Below are 24,042 nucleotides of genomic sequence, written 5' to 3' on the forward strand. Positions count from 1 at the left end.
GAAGTATACTGGGGAGTTCAGTCCTGCTTTAAAAGTCTGATTGGCTACAAGGGGAAACTAGTTTTCATACCTAGGTCTCTAAGATTTCATCATTAGGGAGTACATCCTCAAATTAAATCAAGAGGAGGATTGTAAAATGGTGAAGATGGAATATTCTTTGGATTACTTTAACCTTTTTTAACCACTACCAGACCGGCTCACACTGATATATGTTGGCACTTTGAAGAGGAATATCATTATGGCAGCAGCTAGCTGCCATAACCCCCTGTATTCTCTTCATCGAGTAGGTCAGGTTTCAGATAAAAGTGGTCTCTGCGGCGGATTCAAGATCACTTATCAGGGATGGGAAGAGGCCCCCCGGTGGCGCTCTGGTCATCTCCACCACTTACCAGAGCCGCCGGTAGCGGCGGAGATGATCGGGTCCTCTTTCCTGCTTGGCTGGCTGCTGAGTGAGGAGAAGATGGCCTCCAATGCATTAACTGGTGGAAGCGACGTCAAATGTCACTTTCGCCCAATGGTCCTAGAAAAGGAGAATTTTTTTCTCAAAATTACATTTTCTTTTTTTTTGCATTTTAGTGTATATATGAGAACAGAGGTCTTTTTAAACCCCAGATCTCATATTTAAGAAGTTTTGTCATGCTTTTTTTCTATTACAAGGGATGTTTACATTAGGTATTAGGAAAAAAAAAAAAAAAAAAAAAGTTAAACTAGATAAGAAAATAAATAAAAAATAAATAAAATAATGAAATAATTTAAAGCGCCCTGTCCTGCTGAGCTCGCAAGCAGAAGCAAAACGCATACATGAGTAGCGCCCACATATGAAAACTGTGTTCAAACCACACATGTGAGGTATCGCCACGATCGCTAGAGCAAGAGCAATAATTTTAGCCCTAGACCTCCTCTAACTCAAAAAACTGGTAACCTGTAGAAATTTTTAAATGTTGCCTATGCAGATTCTTAAGGGTAAAAGTTTGTCGCCATTCCACGAGCGGGTGCAATTTTGAAGAGTGACATGTTGGGTATCAATTTACTCGGTATAACATTATCTTTAACAATATCAAAAAAAAATAAAAAATTGGGCTAACTTTACTGTTATCTTATTTTTAAAATTAAAAATTTTTTTTTTTTGGGGGGGGGGGGGGGGGGAAATCATAGTGCGCTTGTAAGACTGCTGCGCAAATACAGTGACAGAAAGTATTGCAACGACCATTTTATTCTCCATTTATATAAGAAATGAACCATAAAGGAAAGCATCAAACTTTCCAATATCATTGCCGCCGGCATTCCCAAAATGTGTAAATAGAAAGATCCCCTAACAAGGAGATCACAGTCCCCCCGGTACAGTAAGACTTTTAAGGCAGCCCAAAATAGGAGTAAAAAATATATTACAAATTTATTCACAAAAATACACAAAATCGTTTTACAGGACAGTATAAAAATCCATACATATATCAATGCGTGGAATCATACATGTAAATATGTAGTCTGCACAACAGCAAAGGTTTCATATATGATTTTATAATGTCAACTCCAAAACGCCTGACATGTTTCAGGAAAACATTCCCTTCTTCAGAGGCTTATCTAAGGAGAACAAATAGCTGTAATCATTTATTTGTAAATGAACAAAACTACTGAGAATGAATCTCATATCAAGAGTAAATAGTTGTGTGTGAGTATATATATATATATATATATACATATATATATATACATCCCCACGGAGATGCACAGCCAGAAAGTGCTAGGGACCCACAGGTGGCCCGCATCAAACCCACACATAGGTCTTATATTGTGCTGCTGGGGGAACAGACTATCTCCATGTGTGGTATCCAGGCAGTTGAACAGCGCATTAACCATTTTATTCTCTAGGATGTTAAAAAAAAAAAAAAAAAAAACACAATATAATGGTTGGGAGTCATAAGTACAGTAATTTTCAAAAAAAAAAAATGATTTTAACTATTAAACACCAAATCTCATGAACTGGTAAATGAGGAAGAGGAGCCATTATTTTAAATTAAGTCATTAACAGTCCCGAGCGTTAAAAAGTCAATGTGTACTGCGTTAGGCAGCCTAATCATTTGAATGGGCCATCTAATGCACTATTTTCTGTGACGCAGCACACTGCAATTCATGGTAGAAAGAATGGCACCGCATTGACCCAACATACATAAACTGCAGAGCGATGGTGGTGTGAACAGGGTCTTAACCAGCATCTCCAAAGAGCATGACGACTATCTGCTGGAGAGCCAAGAAAAGGAACGCGTTTCTTGGGTGAAGAGCCATATGGGTGTCTATTAACCCAGCAAAAAACCTGGCTAGGCTCCACACTTTGGGGACAATTAACTAAAACTGGAGTGCAAAATCTGGTGGAGCTCTGTATAGAAACCAATCAGCTTCCAGGATTTTTTTCAAAGCTTAAATAAGATGAATTTAGAAGCCTATTGGCTACAATGCAGAGCTGTACTACGCTCCAGTTTTAGTAAATCAACCCCTTTGTGTAATTTGCACGAATGATGTTACTGGCTATTGTAATATTGGGATATAACTAACTATCTTGGTGGCTAACTTGACTTACACTGATTGGTAGAAGTCTTGCCTTTTTTTGTTGGGACATTTTATAAAGCTTCTGGACATGCCAATTTGAAATATGTTTAAAGTCACTGAATAAGTTATAAATTTTTTTGTGTATGTTAGGATCATTCATGTGGCATTATTCAATTAGATTAAATTGTTTAAAGTGCACCACATTAATCATTTATTTAATTGCAATAAGTAACAGTGGTACACAACAACCTTGAGCAGTGATGGCGAACCTTGGCACCCCAGATGTTTTGGAACTACATTTCCCATGATGCTTGTGTATTCTGCAGTGTAGTTGAGCATCATGGGAAATGTAGTTCCAAAACATCTGGGATGCCAAGGTTCGCAATCACCTAACTAGAGCCACCAATCGCTAATCATCTATTAAATGGAGTTGACTATAATAAACTCAAACCTGATTGCTTAGGGTTTCTGAACTTAGTAGGATTGGGCGTAGAAGCCATTAGCTCCCTGGGCCAGTCCTCAAAAATGTACATTGCACCAATAATCTACCATTAAGACATATTCTGTTCATTAGAGTGGAACCTCCAATCAGCTACTGGGTGCCATCTGCTCAGACCTACAGGACCTCCCAAAAGCGAGTACACCCCCTCACATTTTTGTAAATATTTAATTATCTTTTCATGTGACAACACTGAAGAAATGACACTTTGCTACAATGTAAAGTAGTGAGTGTACAGCTTGTATAAGGCCCCTGTCACACAGGCGCACTGCATGTCCGTTTTTTCATCCATCCATTTTCATGGGATATCTATGGGATAGTGGATGTCAGCACATGAACATCCGCTGACATCAGTCTCCGCCATGCTCCGAAACGGATGACGGAGGAAAACCCTATTTTTCCATCCGTCATTGCATGAAAAATGGACAGACGGTCCGTTTCATCCGATCCCCCCCCCCCCCATAGAGGAAAGCGGAAGTCTGACCGGTCCATTTTTGAACAGTGTGCAGAGACGGACTAGTCATCCGCCTGCTCAGCAGGGATCAATGGAGCGATCCCCGCCGAGCAATCAGATGCCCAAAAACGGATCCTCCCGAGATCTGCATGTGTGAAAGGAGCCCAAAAGTGTAAATTTGCGGTCACCTCAAAATAACACACAGCCATTAAATGTCTGAACAGCTGGCAACAAAAGTGAGTACACCCCTAAGTGAAAAGGTCCAAATTGGGCCCAAAGTGTCAATATTTTGTGTGGCCACCATTATTTTCCAGCACTGCCTTAACCCTCTTGGGCATGGAGTTCACCAGTTGCCACTAGAGTCCTCTTCCACTCCTCCATCATGACACTGCGACGCTGGTGGATGTTAGAGACCTTGCGCTCCTCCACCTTCAGTTTGAGGATGCCCCACAGATGCTCAATAGGGTTTAGGTCTGGGGACATGCTTGGCTAGTCCATCACCTTTACCATCAGCTTCTTTAGCAAGGCAGTGGTCATGTGGAGGTGTGTTTGGGGTAGTTATGTTGGAATATTGCCCTGAGGCCCAGTCTCCGAAGGGAGGGGAGGGGGATCATGCTCTGCTTCAGTATGTCACAGTACATGTTGCCATTCTTGGTTCCCTCAAACTGTTGCTCCCCAGTGCCAGCAGCACTCATGCAGCCCCATGACACTCCCGCCACCATGCTTGACTGTAGGCAAGACATACTTGTCTTTGTACTCCTCAACTGGTTGCCTCTATACACACTTGACACCATCGGAACCAAATAGGTTTATCTTGGTCTCATCAGACCACAGGACATGGTTCCAGTAATCCATGTCCTTAGTCTGCTTGTCTTTAGCAAACAATTTGTGGGCTTTCTTGAGTATCATCTTTAGAAGAGGCTTCCTTTTGGGAAGACAGCCATGCAGCCCAATTTGATGCAGTGTGTGGCCTATGGTCTGAGCACCAACAGGCTGACACGCCCCCCCCACCCCCTCAACCTCTGCAGAAATGCTGGCAGCACTCATACGTCTATTTCCCAAACACAACTACTGGGTATGATGCCGAGTACGTGCACTCCACTTCTTTGGTCGATCATGGCAAGGCCTGTTCCGAAATGGAAGCTGTCCTGTTAAATCACTGTATGGTCTTGGACACCGTGCCGCAGCTCATTTTCAGAGTCTTCGCAATCTTCATACAGACTAGGCCAGCTTCATGTAGATCAACAAATTTTTTTCTGAGCTTAAGAGAGTTCTTTGCCATGAGGTGCCATGTTGAACTTCCACTGATCAGTATGAGAGAGTTAGAGTGGCAATAACCATGGGTGTCCGCAGCATTGCCCCCCCCCTGGAAATTGTAGGAAGGTGTTAAAGTCAGTTGCCCTGTGTTGCAATGGCTGCCGTAGAGGCCGCTGTGAACTTTTTTTTTTTTGTCTGCTGGTCTGGGGATGCTCTCTTTTTTGGCTCATCACAGATACAGACATCTGTCCCTGCCTCCCTCACCCCCCAGCCCAATCATCGCATTGGCTCTGCCGCTCAGGCCTCTGCTAGACATCTGTACTATTCTGTGATTGACTGCCTACCTGTGTATGTACGTTGCCATGTAGATCTGGCCGGCGTGGTGCTGGCTCCTCCCACAGGTGCATGCAATCAGTCATCGGCCGTGAACTACGCTGCCAGTGCCTGGGCCTATCGCATCACAGGAGGAAATCCTGACGAACCACAGGTAACAGCAGTGCCAGTTAGGATAATTTAGATATATATTGCTTGGAAAGTTGGACAGCTGAGCTATTGCTGGAAAAGATTTGTGTGTGTTATATAAACTTTTTCACTATGTATGGAAGTTTTAGGCATACCATGCCCATATAAATATAGCCTAGAGAATGTAAATCTTTGTATATTGCAATACATCTGCTGTGGCCATATTTTGATCTTGATGAAAACAACCTATACTGTATTGCAATATAGAAAGATATACATTCTCTAGGCTATATTTATGGGCATGGACTGGTACTCTTGGCCTGAAAAACTTCCAATACAAAGTGAAGTGAATTATCTCAAGAGCCATTTCACACTGCCATCTGGCCATGTTATCGGTAAAGTTTTACCATTGTTTTAGCAGCACTATTCGGCTGCTAGGGGGGTGCCTTTAACCCCCACTATTGGTCGAAGAAAGGATTAAATGCGACTGTATCGCTGCTGCCGAAGCGCCCCCCCCCCAAAAAAAAGTTCTGTGGACGACCATGGCGCTAACACCAAATGTAACACACCTGGGACCTTGTATCACTAACAAGTCACATGACACCAGAAAGGAAAATAGCTTATTTGGCCAATTTTCCCTTAAGGGTGTACTCAGGTTTTGTTGCCAGCGGTTTAGACCTTAATGGCTTTGTGTTGAGTTATTTTGAGAGGACAGCAAATTTACACTGTTATAGAAGCTGTACACTCACTACTTTACATTGTAGAAAAGTGTCATTTCTTCAGTGTTGCCACATGAAAAGATACAAAATAATTACAAAAATTCGGAGGGGTGTACTCACTTTTTTATGATACTGTATAATCACAATGCCTGGCATTGCAAAAAATAAACACACCACACACACACACACACCACATTTATAATGCACAGCAGTGGGGTTAACATCTGTGGATTGCGCTCCACTGGCTTTGGTAGTCGAAAGAGTACAATAGCAATGAATGAAAGTTGTCGGGAGAAGAAAAAAATAAATAAATAAAAAGCCAGAAGGAAAGCCCAATCATTTGACCTATTGAAGTCACATGGCTGGCTCTCCTCCATTCACAGAGCTTTCTCTGCAGAGCTAAGCAGAAGGAACTCCATGGAGCTTGGCTTGCATTTTTTTGCCCAAAAAAATGCAGGCTGTGATGTGCGTAATTATGTTTGGGTCTTGTTCAGGTGCCAATTCAGGTAAAAATTTGGACCCGAATCACACCTGAACCTGTGGACATGCAACTGACCCCAGGCAGCAATCAGTGGCCACACATGTGTGACCCCAGCCTAACAGAGTGGACAGCGATATCCATTCTCCCGTATAAATGGACCGCCAAGTTTACTATTCTATATTCCAATTCAAACGTTTAACAATAAGTATAGGCCAGGGTAAAATAAAAAAAACACAATTATAAGAGGTGAATACTGTAGGCCTTTACTCATTCTAGCACACACCACATTACAACAGTTCAAACATGCCATTAATGGATCTGCTGTCTAGTGCAGCTGTTAAAGCCGCTTTCCCAGTAACAAAATGAGAGTCACACAAGTAATCCTTAAATTATAAGGTATATGCCTTTTCTTTCTTCATACTGTGGTGAACCAGATGGATCCATGTGACCCTATAAGTGGATGTTCTACATTCCATGGATGGTCACTACACCAGGAGGGGACACTTATGGAACGGAGAAACTGTGTGTTTGAGAAGTGTTCACTGCGTGTATGCCAAACATTCAAATAGCCTTGTATGGAGAAAATAAACCAAGAAGCCGATCTACACCCGATATTAAAGCCTGCTTCAGGGCAAACCCCCTTCACACTGCATATTCCCATTTACCCATTTGCCATTTTTTTAATAAATAAAAAACTTTATTGGTGGAGAATTTAGAGAGAGTGACCTGTCACAACCACGATAGAACAATGAAATGCTTTCATCCCTAAATGTTTTGTATAGAAATAGGATATAGAAATGGGACTTTAAATGAAACATGTCATTGTGGGTAGTGATATGTATGAATCGATAAAGTAAATTTTATTTTAATTTGATGTCATTAACCCCCGAGGGTAGTCTGATTTTTAGAGCAGAAAAAAAAAAAAAAGTATAATACAGATATAATCATAAAAGATTAATATATCATTTGTAATAATAATGAATTTAATGCAAACAAATCGATGAACAGGATTAAATGCTTCAGCCCCCAGAAGATTTGGCTGCTGAATGATCAAGCCATTTTTTTGCTATTCGGCACTGCGTCGCTTTAGCTGAAAAGTGCGTGAGCGTGCGGTGCTGCACCCAAACAAAATTCCCTTCCTCTTCGCCCCCCCGTAGAGCTTTCTTTTGGTGGCATTTGATCATCTCTGCAGTTTTTATTTTTTGTGCTATAAAAACAAAAAGGGGAGTGACAAATTTGAAAAAGAAAGAAAGAAAGAAAAAAAAAAATAAAAAAAACAACAACCCACATAATATTTTGTACTTTTTGCTATAATAAATATCCTCTTTTTTTTTTTTTTTTTTTTTTTTAAGAAGAAAAGCCAAATTTTTTCTCAGTTTAGGCCGATATTTATATATTTAAATACATTTTATTTATTTATTATTGCCAAAAATATCGTAATAAGCGTATATTGATTTGTTTGTGCAAAAGTTAAAGCATCTACAAAATAGGGGATATATATTTTTTTTTACTAGTAATAGCAGCGATCTGCGATTTTTACGGGGACTGCGGCATTATGGTGGACACATCGGATACTTTTGGGACCATTGGCATTTATACAGCGATGATCAGTGCTATAAAAATGCACAGATTACTGTAAAAATGTCACTGGCAGGAAAAGGGTTAACACTAGGTGGCGATCAACGGGTTAACCATGATCCTTCTCTGTGTTCTAACTGAAGGGGGGGATGGAACTGTCTAGGGGAGACGACAGATTGCTGTTCATACTTTGTATGAACAGACGATCTGTCTCTTCTCCCCTCAGAGAAATGGGATCTGTGTATACACACACACAGATTCCAGTTCTTGGTGTATCACAGGAGATTGCAGGATCCTGGTGGTCATTGTGCCAGCCGGGCCCTCGCAACGGCTCCGGAGGTGAGCAGTGGGCACTCGCGTGCCCCTAGTGGCCACTCGCGTGCCCCTAGTGGCCACAGGGAGAAGCGACATAACAATGTTGTTTTGCCCAGTCATGCAATTCTACGGCGGCTGGTTAATACAATTTACAAATACAAACATAAATCAGTAAAATCATAAACATAATACAGATACAGACAAGGAAGAGTAGTATTAATGGAATACATAATTAAAACAAGGCACCCTTAGTTGAAGACATGCCACATTTCTTGGCTTCCTACCAATCATCAGGGGTAAGATGCTCATGTTTACAAAAAAAATAAAAATCAAGTAAATAAGGTAACTATTAATAAATAGAAATTACCAGAGGCAGCCACTTAATAAAAAAAATATTTAGAGTAATCCGCAAATTAAGCTCAATTCCAGCAATGGGATTAAATGGTGGTCTGGAACAAAACATCTCACCCGGTGTTGAGGCAGAGTAATAAACCCTCCCCACAAAAGTAAGAGAAAGGGCGAAGGGAGAGGACGGCCATGGAGCAACCCAGATGCTCACACTACCTAACCAACGAGTGTTGTGTGTGCACATTTAGACCAAAATCTGTGAAAAAAGTTAATGAAAAACTAAACAAAAAAAATAAAAAATGTGACTACAAGGTCAAAAAGGGTATGCGTTTCACAGATTCGGGAATATAAATATAATGTGTGTGTGATTACAGTATATAATTTTTATTTTGTTTTTTATTAGTGTCTGTAATAAATGGGGTCTAAACACACCCAAAGAGTGATAAGTGCACTAAAAATTATGTTGCATACAATAAATGTGTGTAAAACCAAAAATATGTCTGCCATTACCCATATGATAACAAATACTGCTCAGAGTAGTCCCTTCCTTGTGAGAGAAAGTGGAGGAGTAAACTGCCAAATCGGTCCCGGCTGAAGTACCCCTGGTCCTGGGCGGGTCCCCACCAACGTCATGCATCGACGTCTAGGCATCAAATGTGAGGTGGGAGAACCTTCCAGCTAAGGTACACTGTACCCCAGTGGATGCCCGGCCACCTACCGTGTGGTATATGATGGAAATGCCAAAACAAGCTCCCGCCTTGCGGTGTCTCTCTGGGCTTTTGTGAACATGACGTTGATGCATCAAAACCCTGCCTCAACCCCGGTTGAGACGTTTTGTTCCAGACCACCATTTAATCCCATTGCTGGAATTGAGCATAACTTGCGGGTCACTCAGTATTTTTTATTAAGTGGCTGTCTCTGGTAATTTCTTTTCATTAGAAGGTTCTATTCATTAATAGTTAGCTTACTTACTTGATTTTTTAGTAAATATGGGCATCTTACCCCTGATGATTGTCAGGAAGCCAAGAAACGTGTCGGGTCTTCAACTAAAAGGTGCCTAGCTAAAGCTTGTTTTAATTATAAATTCCATTAATACTATTCTACTATTCTTCCTTGTCAGTATCATGTTATGTATTTTTGATTTGTAACTTTGTTGGATTTATGCATTTATTTGTAAGAATTGTATTAATCATGTCCATCGATTTGTTTGCATTAAATTCATTATTATTACAAATTATATATATTTTTTTATGAATATATCTGAATTATATTTTATTATGCTCTAAAAATCATGGACTACCCTCAGGGGTTAATGACATCAAATGAAAATGCACTTACTATTCATAAATATCATCACTACCCACAATGCCACGTTACATTTAAGGTCCCATTTCTATTTCCTATTTTTTTTTTTATTGGTGGAGAGTCAATAAGAAGTGTTCATGTCATGGATGTGTGTGTCTGAAGAAGGACTCTCCCATTGCGTAGTGAGGAAACTAGAAGACTGGGGGACCCCCCCCCCCCCCGGACATTCATATCGATGAAGCCTGCAAAACCCGAAAGAAGACTGGGTGAAAAGGGAAGCGCCTGCAGCTTTGACAGCGTGGCACTCAAGAGCTTTGCTTTCAGTTAAAGCTGTCATAATGTGCTAGTATGCGATTACACTAGCACATGACTTAAACTGCAATGGCACTTTTTTTTTTGTGTGTGGTTATTACAGCTTTAAAGATATAGTAAACTGTAAAGTAAAAAAGTGTGACCTGCAGGTTAAGCTCATAATAAAAGTCTTACTTGTAGGTCCCTTTAAATGGCCTAAATTTGCACGTTGTAGTAGTTAAAGTCATTGACTTCCGCAGGTGACATCACTGGCACCTGAGTAGTACACACTTCAGTGTGCCACGAATTTAGAGAAATGTGTGGTACTGGTGCACATTCGTGTAAGAATGATGCCATTGCTGCTTTGCCATTCAAATGGCGTAAACTCAAAAGAAAGACCGGATGAAGATGGAAGCACCAGGAGCAGTGCATACTAGCACACTGCGGTACAAACCTGCAAGGCGGCCAATAAAAAAAAATTAAAAACCCACTTTAACTCCTGCAGTTGTTTGAGCTCCCTTCTTTATAAATAATCCACCTTGACCCTCATTCCACAGCTGTCATGTGTCCCGCACAGGGTACAAGGAACCAGCTGGACACGGCCATAACTCTGCACACCCATTCTGTTTGTAGTGAGAGGTTTATGACTGCGTTTACACAATTCTCTGGTTGTACATTGTAATGCATTATGAACAGGATCCATTCCTGTTCTATGAGTCTCCAATTGGTATACAACACAAATATGATCTTCACTTTGATTTTTCACTGTCATTACTCAAGCTCCAAGGCGTTGATCGGTGTCACACTACAAGTGTTCATTGGGTTTGTGAATGATGTTTGCTAAGCAATCAAGTCTATTTACTAACTGCTTGTTCTGAAAGAGTGCTAAAATGAAGGCTGCCATGGGGGGGGGGACTTGGGGCATGCAGTAAGATCTAATGGGGATGACCAGTCCAGCACACACATAGATAGAGCTCTATCAAATCGCAGTCTAGGGGCTTGTTTACACTTGCGGTTGGGGGTGGTAAAAACAGGGAACTGAGCCACATTTTACTACCCTCCCCCATAAGCTGCAAAGACAGCCGAACAGGAGTGTACACATGTTGCAGTCAGTGTTGCCAACCGTCTGTATTTTTACTGACAGCCAGTAAGAAAAACAGGCAATTTTCTACTGCCAGTAAAAGTAACGCCCCGTACACACGAGCGGACATTTCAACATCCAAAGTCTGACGGAATGATTCCGGCAGACTATTCGATCGTGTGTGGGCTGCAGCGGACTTTTGATTCGCAAAAGTCTCACAGACTTTAGAAATGGAACATGCTTCCAATTTTTCCGCCAGAACTCTGCCGGACCCAGTTCCTACCGAAAAATTCGCTCGTGTGTATGCTATTCCGACGGACTAAAACCGACGCTAGGGCAGCTATTGGCTACTGGCTATGAACTTCCTTATTCGAGTCCAGTCGTACGTCATCACGTTCGAATCCGTCGGAGTTTGGTGTGATTGTGTGTGGCCAAGTCCGCTCATTCAAAAAGTCCGTCAGAACTCTGTCGGAACTCCGTCGAAAGTCTGCCGGACTTAAGTCCTGTCGTGTGTACGCGGCATAAAAGGTTGCCAGTAAAAAAACATGGCTGCGATGCTTGGCTTGGTCCAGAGCCAGCTGAGACCACCCCAGTGCCTGCTACAGTGTGATCGGGTGGCTCTGGCGGAGGCAGTGCCTTAGCATGTCGTGTGATGTCATGGTGCAATGGAGCCAAGCAGCGTGGCTAGAGCCTTTTGTCTGTGGTATGGGAGCAAGGCAGGCTGGGACCGGGACCATCAGTGCTGTTTAGACCAGAGTGGACTGGAGGAACCACTAGGCTTGGAGAGAGACTGACACTGACTCAGGAGGGGACATGTTGAGTCAGTGAGATATCATCATCTGTCAGTGTCACTGTGAGAGTCAATTTCAGGTGTGTACCACCCATTCTAATTTCTTTCCCTCCTGTCCCTGAGCTACTTAGTTACTATAACAAAAATAAATAAGAATTATATTTTTTGCATTTTTTGTCTGCCTTAAATCATATTGCTAATTGCATGTTCTACTTGTTTGTAGCCTAAATACTCAAATTTGCACTTAAAAACTGTCATTTTGTAACTTTTGGAAATGTCAGTAAAAATGTTACTGTGCCAGTAAATTTTGGGCGTTGTGTCAGGAAATTTCAATCTGGTAGGTTGGCAACACTGGTTGCAGTCACACCAAAAATGGCATCCCTGTTGTATTCGGTGGCCAGTACCACCACTGAATGTGACCTATTCAAGTGAATGAAGCTGCATCACAACTGTGCTGCAACAGCACATGATGCACTCAGTTGTGGCATAGTGGTGTAGCATTTACAGGGTTAAACCAGATGGTGACTGTCAAATGCCTCTGAAAAGCAGGACAATGAAAGCAGCACATCTAAACTTAGCTTTGGGGTTTGTACAATAGTTTGGATCGCATTGTTAGCGCTTCCTGATGGCCCATCAACAGCACTCCCAATTGTTAAAACAGGGAGCAGACATAGGTGTGCACTCGAAGCTGTGAGTACATGAGCGAGAACGTTGCCTTGCACCACTGCATGGCAAAAATAAGTCTACCTGCAGAGTTTGGCAGGCGTTAATGCTTTGCAACCTCTTCTATTTAAAAAAAATAATAATAATAATAAAAAACACACACACACACACACACACACACACACACACACACACACACACACACACTTAGCCCTCATTCACAATGAGCATGGCTTTGAAATTGTGCGATTTCATCTGAACTCGCACGATATCAAAGCCACATTTCAGTCCAACTTCAGGTCGACTTGAAAGACATCTGTGCGGGTCCATGCATAGATATCTATTAAAATCGCCCCTGAAGTCGCCAAAAGTAGTGCAGGAACTACTTCTGGAAATCGGTGGGGCTCTGCAGAGTTGGCGTCGCACCAATTTGGGATGCTTCTATTGCCAGCAATAGGCTGCAATTTGACCTATAAAAGCGTGCCGATGTGAATGGGGGCTTACAGCGTTTTTAAGGTACTGTTGCAAAGCATAAAAATTCTATATTTTAGTATTGTAATAAAGTTTTTAAAAATGTCACAGGGCATATGAAGAGCGCCACTTGAAAGTCTGCCCAACATGACCGAAACACATATTAATGTTATAGACGTATTCATGCGCATTATAGGCTGCTATAAAGTTCAATCCCCGTTAGATCTTATAGCCTTACTGGCAAATACCAGAGTTGCCAGTCCACACCTATATGTGTATGAAATTACCTTCACCGCTATGTCAGACTACTATAGCTAAACCACACAGGAGATTTTAAAGTTAGAGAGAAATGGAAGGATTTGTTTAGCAAAACACTAATCCTAACATGTATTGTTATTGTAACAATTTTTTTTGGCACAAATAGAGTTTTCTATTTGAGTACCACTGGGTTTTAATTTTTTGTGATATAAAATGAAAAAAGACTGAAGAGGGGAAAAAATAAATATATATATATATATATATATATATATATATATATATATATATATATATATATATATATATATATATATATATATATATATATATATATATATATATATATATATATATATATATATATATATATATATATATATATATATATATATAATTTTTTTTTTTTTTTTTTTTTTTTTTTTAAAGCATCTGCAAGCTATGGTATATACACAGGAATTTATACTGTAATGGCGGTGATCAGCAACTTATAGTGGCACTGATTGGGTGGTGGGCATTTTGGTGCTAACAGACACTGGGCGGGAGGGTCACCGACACTGATATCGCTAGTGACACTGATCAGATATAATAGTGTGCACCAACACTGTACTAATGACATCAGCTGGGAAGGGGTTAACATCAAGAGGCACTGAAGGGGTTAATCGTGTACCTAACAAGTGTAATGTGTGTTATGCGAGCTGCTATTACTAAGGCTTCATGTACCTGGGACGTTTTACAACCGCTCCTGAGCGATTTAACTTGACAGAGAAGTAACCGACGTTTAAAACATTTCAGAGCAGCTCTGTATAGCGTGGGAATGTGGATGGGACACGATTGTTTTCTGGGTGTCCTCGCAGTCGCACTGTGTGTGAATTTGCCCTAAAAAGCCACCTGTTGGTCACTCATGGCTGGCAATCATGATTCAGCAGCATTCGGGGCCAGTAAGTGAACCATTCCATAGAGGTGGATGGTACTCTGTGAGCAGCAAGTCACCCAGACATCAGCCTGAGAGGAGGGAGGGGCTTCACTGACCAATCAAACTTATCATTGATCGATAGTTTAGTAATAATCGTATGATACTGATCATCATACTTGTACACTGGGACAGCACAGGAATTGATTCACACACACATTTGTACAGTAACTGAATGATCTGCTTCACCCTCTACCCTAGCCTGCCCCCATCATTGCTCACCTGAATCTGCCCCCATCATTGCTCACCTGAATCTGCCCCCATCATTGCTCACCTGAATCTGCCCCCATCATTGCTCACCTGAATCTGCCCCCATCATTGCTCACCTGAATCTGCCCCCATCATTGCTCACCTGAATCTGCCCCCATCATTGCTCACCTGAATCCGCCCCCATCATTGCTCACCTGAATCCGCCCACACCTCCCCCCCCCCCATCATCATCGCTTACCTGAGTCTGCGCGCCCCCTCATCACTGCTCACCTGAGTCTGCGCCCCCCATCACTGCTCACCTGAGTCTGCGAGGCCCCCCATCACTGCTCACCTGAGTCTGCGAGGCCCCCCATCACTGCTCACCTGAGTCTGTGAGGCCCCCCATCACTGCTCACCTGAGTCTGCACGCCCCCCCCCCCCATCACTGCTTACCTGAGTCTGCACGCCCCCCCCCCCCAATCACTGCTCACCTGAGTCTGCACGCCCCCCCCCCCCCAATCACTGCTCACCTGAGTCTGCACGCCCCCCCCAATCACTGCTCACCTGAGTCTGCACGCCCCCCCCCAATCACTGCTCACCTGAGTCTGCACGCCCCCCCCCAATCACTGCTCACCTGAGTCTGCACGCCCCCCCCCAATCACTGCTCACCTGAGTCTGCACGCCCCCCCCCCCCAATCACTGCTCACCTGAGTCTGCACGCCCCCCCCCCCCATCTCTGCTCACCTGAGTCTGCACGCCCCCCCCCCCAATCACTGCTCACCTGAGTCTGCACGCCCCCCCCCCCCCCCCATCACTGCTCACCTGAGTCTGCACGCCCCCCCAATCACTGCTCACCTGAGTCTGCACGCCCCCCCAATCACTGCTCACCTGAGTCTGCACGCCCCCCCCAATCACTGCTCACCTGAGTCTGCACGCCCCCCCCAATCACTGCTCACCTGAGTCTGCACGCCCCCCCCCCAATCACTGCTCACCTGAGTCTGCACGCCCCCCCCAATCACTGCTCACCTGAGTCTGCACGCCCCCCCCCAATCACTGCTCACCTGAGTCTGCACGCCCCCCCCCCCCCCCAATCACTGCTCACCTGAGTCTGCACGCCCCCCCCCAATCACTGCTCACCTGAGTCTGCACGCCCCCCCCCCCCCCCATCACTGCTCACCTGAGTCTGCAAGCCCCCCCCCCCCCCCCATCACTGCTCACCTGAGTCTGCACGCCCCCCCAATCACTGCTCACCTGAGTCTGCACGCCCCCCCAATCACTGCTCACCTGAGTCTGCACGCTCCCCCAATCACTGCTCACCTGAGTCTGCACGCCCCCCCCCATCACTGCTCACCTGAGTCTGCACGCCCCCCCCCCATCACTGCTCACCCGAGTCTGCACGCCCCCCCCCCCCCCCATCACTGCTCACCTGAGTCTGCACGCCCCCCCCCCATCACTGCTCACCTGAGTCTGCACGCCCCCCCCCCCCATCACTGCTCACCTGAGTCTGCACGCCCCCCCCCCCCCATCACTGCTCACCTGAGTCTGCGCTCCCCCCCCCCCATCACTGCTCATCTGAGTCTGCGCCCCCCCCCCCCATCACTGCTCACCTGAGTCTGCGCCCCTCCCCCATCACTGCTCACCTGAGTCTGCGCCCCCCCATCACTGCTCACCTGAGTCTGCACGCCCCCCCCCCCATCACTGCTCACCTGAGTCTGCACGCCCCCCCCCCCCCCATCACTGCTCACCTGAGTCTGCACGCCCCCCCCCCCCCATCACTGCTCACCTGAGTCTGCACGCCCCCCCCCCATCACTGCTCACCTGAGTCTGCACGCCCCCCCCCCCATCACTGCTCACCTGAGTCTGCACGCCCCCCCCCCCCATCACTGCTCACCTGAGTCTGCGCCCCCCCCCCCCCCATCACTGCTCACCTGAGTCTGCGCCCCCCCCCCCATCACTGCTCACCTGAGTCTGCACGCCCCCCCCCCCATCACTGCTCACCTGAGTCTGCACGCCCCCCCCCCCCCACTGCTCACCTGAGTCTGCACGCCCCCCCCCCCCATCACTGCTCACCTGAGTCTGCACGCCCCCCCCCCCCCATCACTGCTCACCTGAGTCTGCGCCCCCCCCCCCCATCACTGCTCACCTGAGTCTGCGCCCCCCCCCCCATCACTGCTCACCTGAGTCTGCGCCCCCCCCCCCCCATCACTGCTCACCTGAGTCTGCGCCCCCCCCCCCCCATCACTGCTCACCTGAGTCTGCACGCCCCCCCATTCACTGCTCACCTGAGTCTGCACGCCCCCCCCCCCCCATCACTGCTCACCTGAGTCTGCACGCCCCCCCCCCCCCCATCACTGCTCACCTGAGTCTGCACCCCCCCCCCATCACTGCTCACTTGAGCCTGCGCCCCCCCCCCCCATCACTGCTCACCTGAGTCTGCGCCCCCCCCCCCCCCATCACTGCTCACCTGAGTCTGCGCCCCCCCCCCCATCACTGCTCACCTGAGTCTGCGCCCCCCCATCACTACTCACCCGAGTCTGCGCCCCCCCCATCACTGCTCACCCGAGTCTGCGCCCCCCCCATCACTGCTCACCTGAGTCTGCGACCCCCCCATCACTGCTCACCTGAGTCTGCACGCCCCCCCATCACTGCTCACCTGAGTCTGCACGCCCCCCCCATCACTGCTCACCTGAGTCTGCACGCCCCCCCCCCCCCCATCACTGCTCACCTGAGTCTGCACGCCCCCCCCCCATCACTGCTCACCTGAGTCTGCACGCCCCCCCCCCCCCCCCCAATCAGTGCTCACCTGAGTCTGCACGCCCCCCCCCCCCATCACTGCTCACCTGAGTCTGCGCCCCCCCCCCCATCACTGCTCACCTGAGTCTGCGCCCCCCCATCACTACTCACCCGAGTCTGCGCCCCCCCCATCACTGCTCACCCGAGTCTGCGCCCCCCCCATCACTGCTCACCTGAGTCTGCGACCCCCCCATCACTGCTCACCTGAGTCTGCACGCCCCCCCATCACTGCTCACCTGAGTCTGCACGCCCCCCCCATCACTGCTCACCTGAGTCTGCACGCCCCCCCCCCCCCATCACTGCTCACCTGAGTCTGCACGCCCCCCCCCCCCATCACTGCTCACCTGAGTCTGCACGCCCCCCCCCCCCCAATCAGTGCTCACCTGAGTCTGCACGCCCCCCCCCCATCACTGCTCACCTGAGTCTGCACGCCCCCCCATCACTGCTCACCTGAGTCTGCACGCCCCCCCATCACTGCTCAACTGAGTCTGCGCCCCCCCCATCACTGCTCACCTGAGTCTGTGCCCCCCCCCCATCACTGCTCACCTGAGTCTGCGCCCCCCCCCATCACTACTCACCTGAGTCTGCGCCCCCCCATCACTGCTCACCTGAGTCTGTGCCCCCCCCCATCACTGCTCACCTGAGTCTGCGCCCCCCCCCCCATCACTGCTCACCTGAGTCTGCGCCCCCCCCATCACTGCTCACCTGAGTCTGCGCCCCCCCCAATCACTGCTCACCTGAGTCTGTCCCTGTCCGTCCTCCTCAGCTCCTCGTCCCTCTCCAGCACCTGTAGGATCCTGCTGGCTTCTTCCTCCTGTAGGAAGCTGAGATCCAGGCGCTCTGTGGCCGGGCCGGTCATGTTTATGTCTGGGCTCCCCCGGCTCAATTCTCTGCTGATCTCGCTGTCATTCCCCCCGGTACAATCTTCCGATCACCGCCTCCTTCTCCAGTCTACACGGCTCCCTAATACTCCGCACCTGCAGCCGGGACACACCCGCACACTGACAGCGACCGCGGCCAATCCGTGTACAGCTCCGAGCACCAAGGTGGGAGGACCACCAATGAGCACGGGGCGGGGCGTGGCCTTCTCGCCTGTGTGAGTGGAAGGTGTTGGAGGTAATCGGCCAGGCAGTGACAAGGGACGAGAGAGTGAAGGTGTCAGTGAGTGGTGTCACCCTGTGCTGGGACAGTCCCCACCTCTCCCTACACACCTTGTGATCTCCAACCACTACACATCATGTGTGATCTCCAACCACTGCACACCTTGTGTGATCTCCAACCACTGCACACCATGTGTGATCTCCAACCACTGCACACCTTGTGTGATCTCCAACCACTGCACACCATGTGTGATCTCCAACCACTGCACACCTTGTGTGATCTCCAACCACTGCACACCTTGTGTGATCTCCAACCACTGCACACCTTGTGTGATCTCCAACCACTGCACACCATGTGTGATCTCCAACCACTGCACACCATGTGTGATCTCCAACCACTGCACACCTTACGTGATCTCCAACCACTACACACCATGTGTGATCTCCAACCACTACACACCTTGTGTGATCTCCAACCACTACACACCATGTGTGATCCCCAACCACTACACACCTTGTGTGATCTCCAACCACTACACACTATGTGTGATCTCCAACCACTACACACCATGTGTGATCTCCAACCACTACACACCTTGTGTGATCTCCAACCACTACACTCTACACACTATGTGTGATCTCCAACCACTACACACCATGTGTGATCTCCAACCGCTACACACCTTGTGTGATCTCCAACCACTACACACTATGTGTGATCTCCAACCACTGCACACCATACGTGATCTCCAACCACTACACACCTTGTGTGATCTCCACCCACTACACACCATGTGTGATCTCCAACCACTACACACCTTGTGTGATCTCCAACCACTACACACCTTGTGTGATCTCCAACCACTACACACCTTGTGTGATCTCCAACCACTACACATCATGTGTGATCTCCAATCACTACACACCATGTGTGATCTCCAACCACTACACACCTTGTGTGATCTCCAACCACTACACACCTTGTGTGATCTCCAACCACTAGACACTATGTGTGATCTCCAACCACTACACACTATGTGTGATCTCCAACCACTGCACACCTTACGTGATCTCCAACCCCTACACACCTTGTGTGATCTCCACCCACTACACACCATGTGTGATCTCCAACCACTACACACCTTGTGTGATCTCCAACCACTACACACCTTGTGTGATCTCCAACCACTACACACCTTGTGTGATCTCCAATCACTACACATCATGTGTGATCTCCAACCACTGCACATGATTCATCATCTACCACATCACACCACTCCATTCTTATTATTATTATTACTACGTGGGACATGAGTGATCCCTTTAGTTGTGCTTTCTTTATGTAATTCAAAGGGCTAAAACCTGCAAGAGCTAAATATTCTGCAACATTCTCCAGGGGCGTTTCTATGTCTGCAAAAGATCTGGGGCTAGAGCCTATAGCAGCGCTCTCCAACCTTTTTGCAGGCCTGTGGGGGGCGGGTCACGCCATATTTTGTGGGCAATGGCTGGTGTTGGCGCTACAATTATCATGGCACGATGGTTGATATGGTGTCAGGGTGCGTGCTGTCTGCGTGCTCTGAACGCAGAATACACCGCTATATCCACCTATATAGCTAACTATCTTGCTCGTTTTAAATAGAGCTTGCAGTCAGCGGTAGGAGATTGTGCGTGTAAAATGGACCCTCGCGCCACTATGTGCTAGATGTGAAATAGATCTACGTGCATAACAAAGTATAATGTAACAATCTGTGGAATAACAAAAGTGCAAGTGCTACTAAATAAAACAGAAAATGCAGCGGGACAAAATAGTAAACACAAACTATCACTTGAATAATTAAAAAAGAGTCCTGCGCAAATAATACCACAAAAAATGAATAATGTATAAAAATGTGAAAAAAACAAGAGTCAATGAAAATATTTCAAAATAAACACACCAATAGTGTAAGTGTGTAGTGAAAAAGCACTGGAGAAAGAACAGGACCAAATGTTAAAAAAGATCAGGCTCCCAGAACTCTCACCTCAGAGATGGAATAATAAGGCAAAAGAAAGTAATTCCAATGGACTTCTCCTTCACTTCTCTGTGCACAATCATCAAATGGTATAAACTTCTACCACTAGAGGGCCGATTCAACCTCTTATGAGTAATGCTGCAGCATATGTATCCTCGTGGTATGAAACTTAAAGAAAACACAGAGGGGAAGGGGGAAGGGAGAGAGAAAGGGGACTCCAATAGTGTAGTGGTTTCCAAAACTGAATAAATTTATTTAAGAGAAAGCAAATGGACTCTCACATTTAAAAAGAAAATATCAAACAGAAAGAGATCTGGCGTGTACAGCCAGTCTTACGCTTGTTCCGGTATTCCTACGGCCACTCCCTACGCGTTACGTCACCACGTGACTTCTTACACTTACACTATTGGTGTGTTTATTTTGAAATATTTTCATTGACTCTTGTTTTTTTCACATTTTTATACATTATTCATTTTTTGTGGTATTATTTGCGCAGGACTCTTTTTTAATTATTCAGGAGATTGTGCGTGCTGTCTGCCTGCTCTGAAAAAGACGGACGGCAAAACAAATTATACAGGGGTGATAACCCTTCCCTATGTTTTCCAAAAAGCTTAAAAATAGTTTTTTTGACTGGAGCTACACTTTAAAAATGTACCAGTTGAATATTACAAACAGATTCAACTTAACACAACAAACCTACACAGTCCCTGTCTTGTTTGCACCGCCTGTATACTGCTGTTCTGAGTATATAGGGCCTGGGGGCCACACGTATTTCCTTTTTTTAATATGGGTACGGGGTTCCCCTTAATATCCGTACAAGACCCAAAGGGGCTGGTAATGGGCAGGGAGGGCTACCCATGCCATTTTTCTCAATGATTTTCAACCATATTGCAGGAACCAGATATAACATTAAAACCGCAAGCAGTTTTAAATGACGTTATTTCCATTAAATGTCATTTTGTGCAGGGACTGTTCTAAACACGGGAAACACGTGGCACTTCACAGGCATACTACAGACACCCCCCAGGCACAATATTTAAAGGAATATTTCACTTTTTTTTTTCACTTTAATCGTCATTAAAATCAGTGCTCCCGCCAAAGCGGCCATTTTTAAAACTTTTTTTTGCATTGACCCATGTCCCCTGGGGCAGGAGCCAGGTCCCCAAACCCTTTTTAGGACAGTATCTTGCATATTAGCCGTTAAAATTAGCACTTTTAATTTTGAACGTTCGAGTCCCATAGACTTGAATGGGGTTCTAACGTTCGTACGAATTTGGGGTCCGTTCGAAAGTTCTGGTGCGAACCGAACCGGGGGGTGTTCGGCTCATCCCTAACGCCCACCTTACCACTTGACCCCTGGACCCTGTTCCCTCACAAATGCTACAGTTACCCTCTGGCTCTGTCCTACACTCTCTACACCCACACCCACATCTTCAATCTCTCCCTCTCTTCTGGCATCTTCCCCAACCCTCTACAACATGCATTAGTCACCCCCATACTTAAAAAGCCCTCACTAGACCCTAGCTATCTTAACAACCTACGCCCCATCTCCTTGCTCCCCTTTTTATCCAAACTCCTTGAACGTCTGGTCTACAACCGACTTAGCGACCACTTTGAAGAGAATAACCTTCTTGATCACCTGCAGTCTGGATTCCACCCCCAACACTGCATGCTCTTCTGAAATTCACAAACGATTTGCTAACAGCTAAATAGACATTATTCTGTACTCCTACTCCTTGACCTCTCTGCTGCCTGTGACACTGTGGACCACCCCATTCTCCTCAAAAAACTCCACTCCTTTGGCAGTGACAGCTGGTATTTTTTTTTTTTTGGGGGGGTGGGGCTGCAAAAAATCCATGCCAAAGTTCTAGGTGTAATTCTGGACGCCTTTTGGCCCCATGTCCAATCACTGCAATAAATACCCAATATCAGTCCATAAACCAGGCAATCCATACCCCATATTAATCCATACACCAGGCAATCCATACCCAATATTAATACAAACACTAGGCAATCCATACCCCCTATCCAACCATACACAAAGCAATCCATACCCAATATCAATCCATACACCGGGCAAGCCATAACCTATATCAATCTATACTTCAGGCAATTCATACCACATATCAATCCATATACTGGGCAATCCATACCCCATATCAATCTATACATCAACCAAGCTGGTCCAAATGAAAGATTTACTTGACTAAGACATGTAGCAGCTCTTAGCACTGTATGAACTGTCCTTTATGTAGACTTAGCTACATATAGTATACAGTGTTGTGTTCTGGCAATGGGATGGAGACTTCTCTTCCAACACCCGGAACAAAATCAAATTGGGCTGAGTGCTGCTCAGCCATTCACAGAAAGCTTTGCATTTTTTGAATGAACATAATGTGTGAACCAAACTTGCTTTAGGTGGAACCAGTTCACATATATGCATTGCGGCGGCAGTGCGAATTCACTGCAAATTTAAAAAGAGTCCTGTGTGTTTTCTGAGCACTGCATTGTGATTCATATGCAAATTCCAGGCTCATTGCCTTCTATGAGAATACATCTGAATTGCACATCTCATCTGTTTTGAACACAAATTAAATGAGGTAAAAAAAGCAGTGTCATGCCAAAATAAAAAAGGGGGATCTCCCCCTTAATCCATACCTGACCCCAGGGCTTGACTGGGACAAAAATTTGGCCCTGGACTTCATCCAGACCGGCCCACTTTAATTTTGCAAACACGCAAAAAACAGTATATAAACTGTATGCAATTGCACAAAAAAGCCCCTAGAGAGCCCCTCTTACATCAGGGTCCCCAGAGAGCCCCTCCTTACATTTGGGTCCCCAGAGAGCCTCCCCTTACATCAGGGTCCCCATATAGCCTTCCCCTTACATCAAGATCCCCAGAGAGCCCCTCTTACATCAGAGTCCCCAGAGATCATCAGCCTTACATCAGGGTCCCCATATAGCCTTCCCCTTACATCAGGGTCCCCAGAGAGCCCCTCTTACATCAGAGTCCCCAGAGATCATCAGCCTTACATCAGGGTCCCTAGAGAGCCAACCGCTTACATCCGAGTCCCTACAGAGCCCCCCCTTACATCCGGGGTCCACAGAGAGCCTCTCTCTTATATCAGGTTCCCCAGAGAGCCCCTGGCTTACATCAGGGTCCCCAGAGAGCCCCTCCTTACATCAGGGTCACCAGAAAGAGGGCAGGTAGTGGGTCGGGACCCTGTGGTTGGGGACTCCTGGACTGACTTGGGGCTATGGGCCCTAGATTCAGGGCTATAGCCCCAAAAGTCCCCCCCCCCAGCGATGCCACTGGCTGTCACTGAAACCGGCCCACTGAGCCATCGGCCCACCGGGAAACTCCCTATAGTCCCTATTGCCAGTACATGCCTGCCTGACCCTTAACCGAGTCCCTACAGAGCCCCCCCTTACATCCGGGGTCCACAGAGAGCCTCTCTCTTATAT

At 46.4% G+C, this 24,042-nt stretch overlaps 1 protein-coding gene across 1 annotated transcript in view; it reads right to left on the reverse strand.

The window, feature by feature from the left end:
* The window catches only part of EXPH5 (exophilin 5), a 146,400-nt gene extending 127,938 nt beyond the window's left edge, over positions 1–18,462 (reverse strand). The window contains exon 1 of the mRNA XM_077483963.1: positions 18,206–18,462. Within this exon, the coding sequence (XP_077340089.1) occupies positions 18,206–18,327 (122 nt within the window). The 5' untranslated portion in view covers positions 18,328–18,462. The remainder of the gene's footprint in view (positions 1–18,205) is intronic.
* Between the last annotated feature and the right edge of the window lie 5,580 nt (positions 18,463–24,042).

Source organism: Lithobates pipiens, unplaced genomic scaffold (assembly GCF_037356315.1).
Source record: "Lithobates pipiens isolate NorthernLeopardFrog02 unplaced genomic scaffold, aLitPip1_a1.2 Scaffold_16, whole genome shotgun sequence".
NCBI classification, from domain to species: domain Eukaryota; kingdom Metazoa; phylum Chordata; class Amphibia; order Anura; family Ranidae; genus Lithobates; species Lithobates pipiens.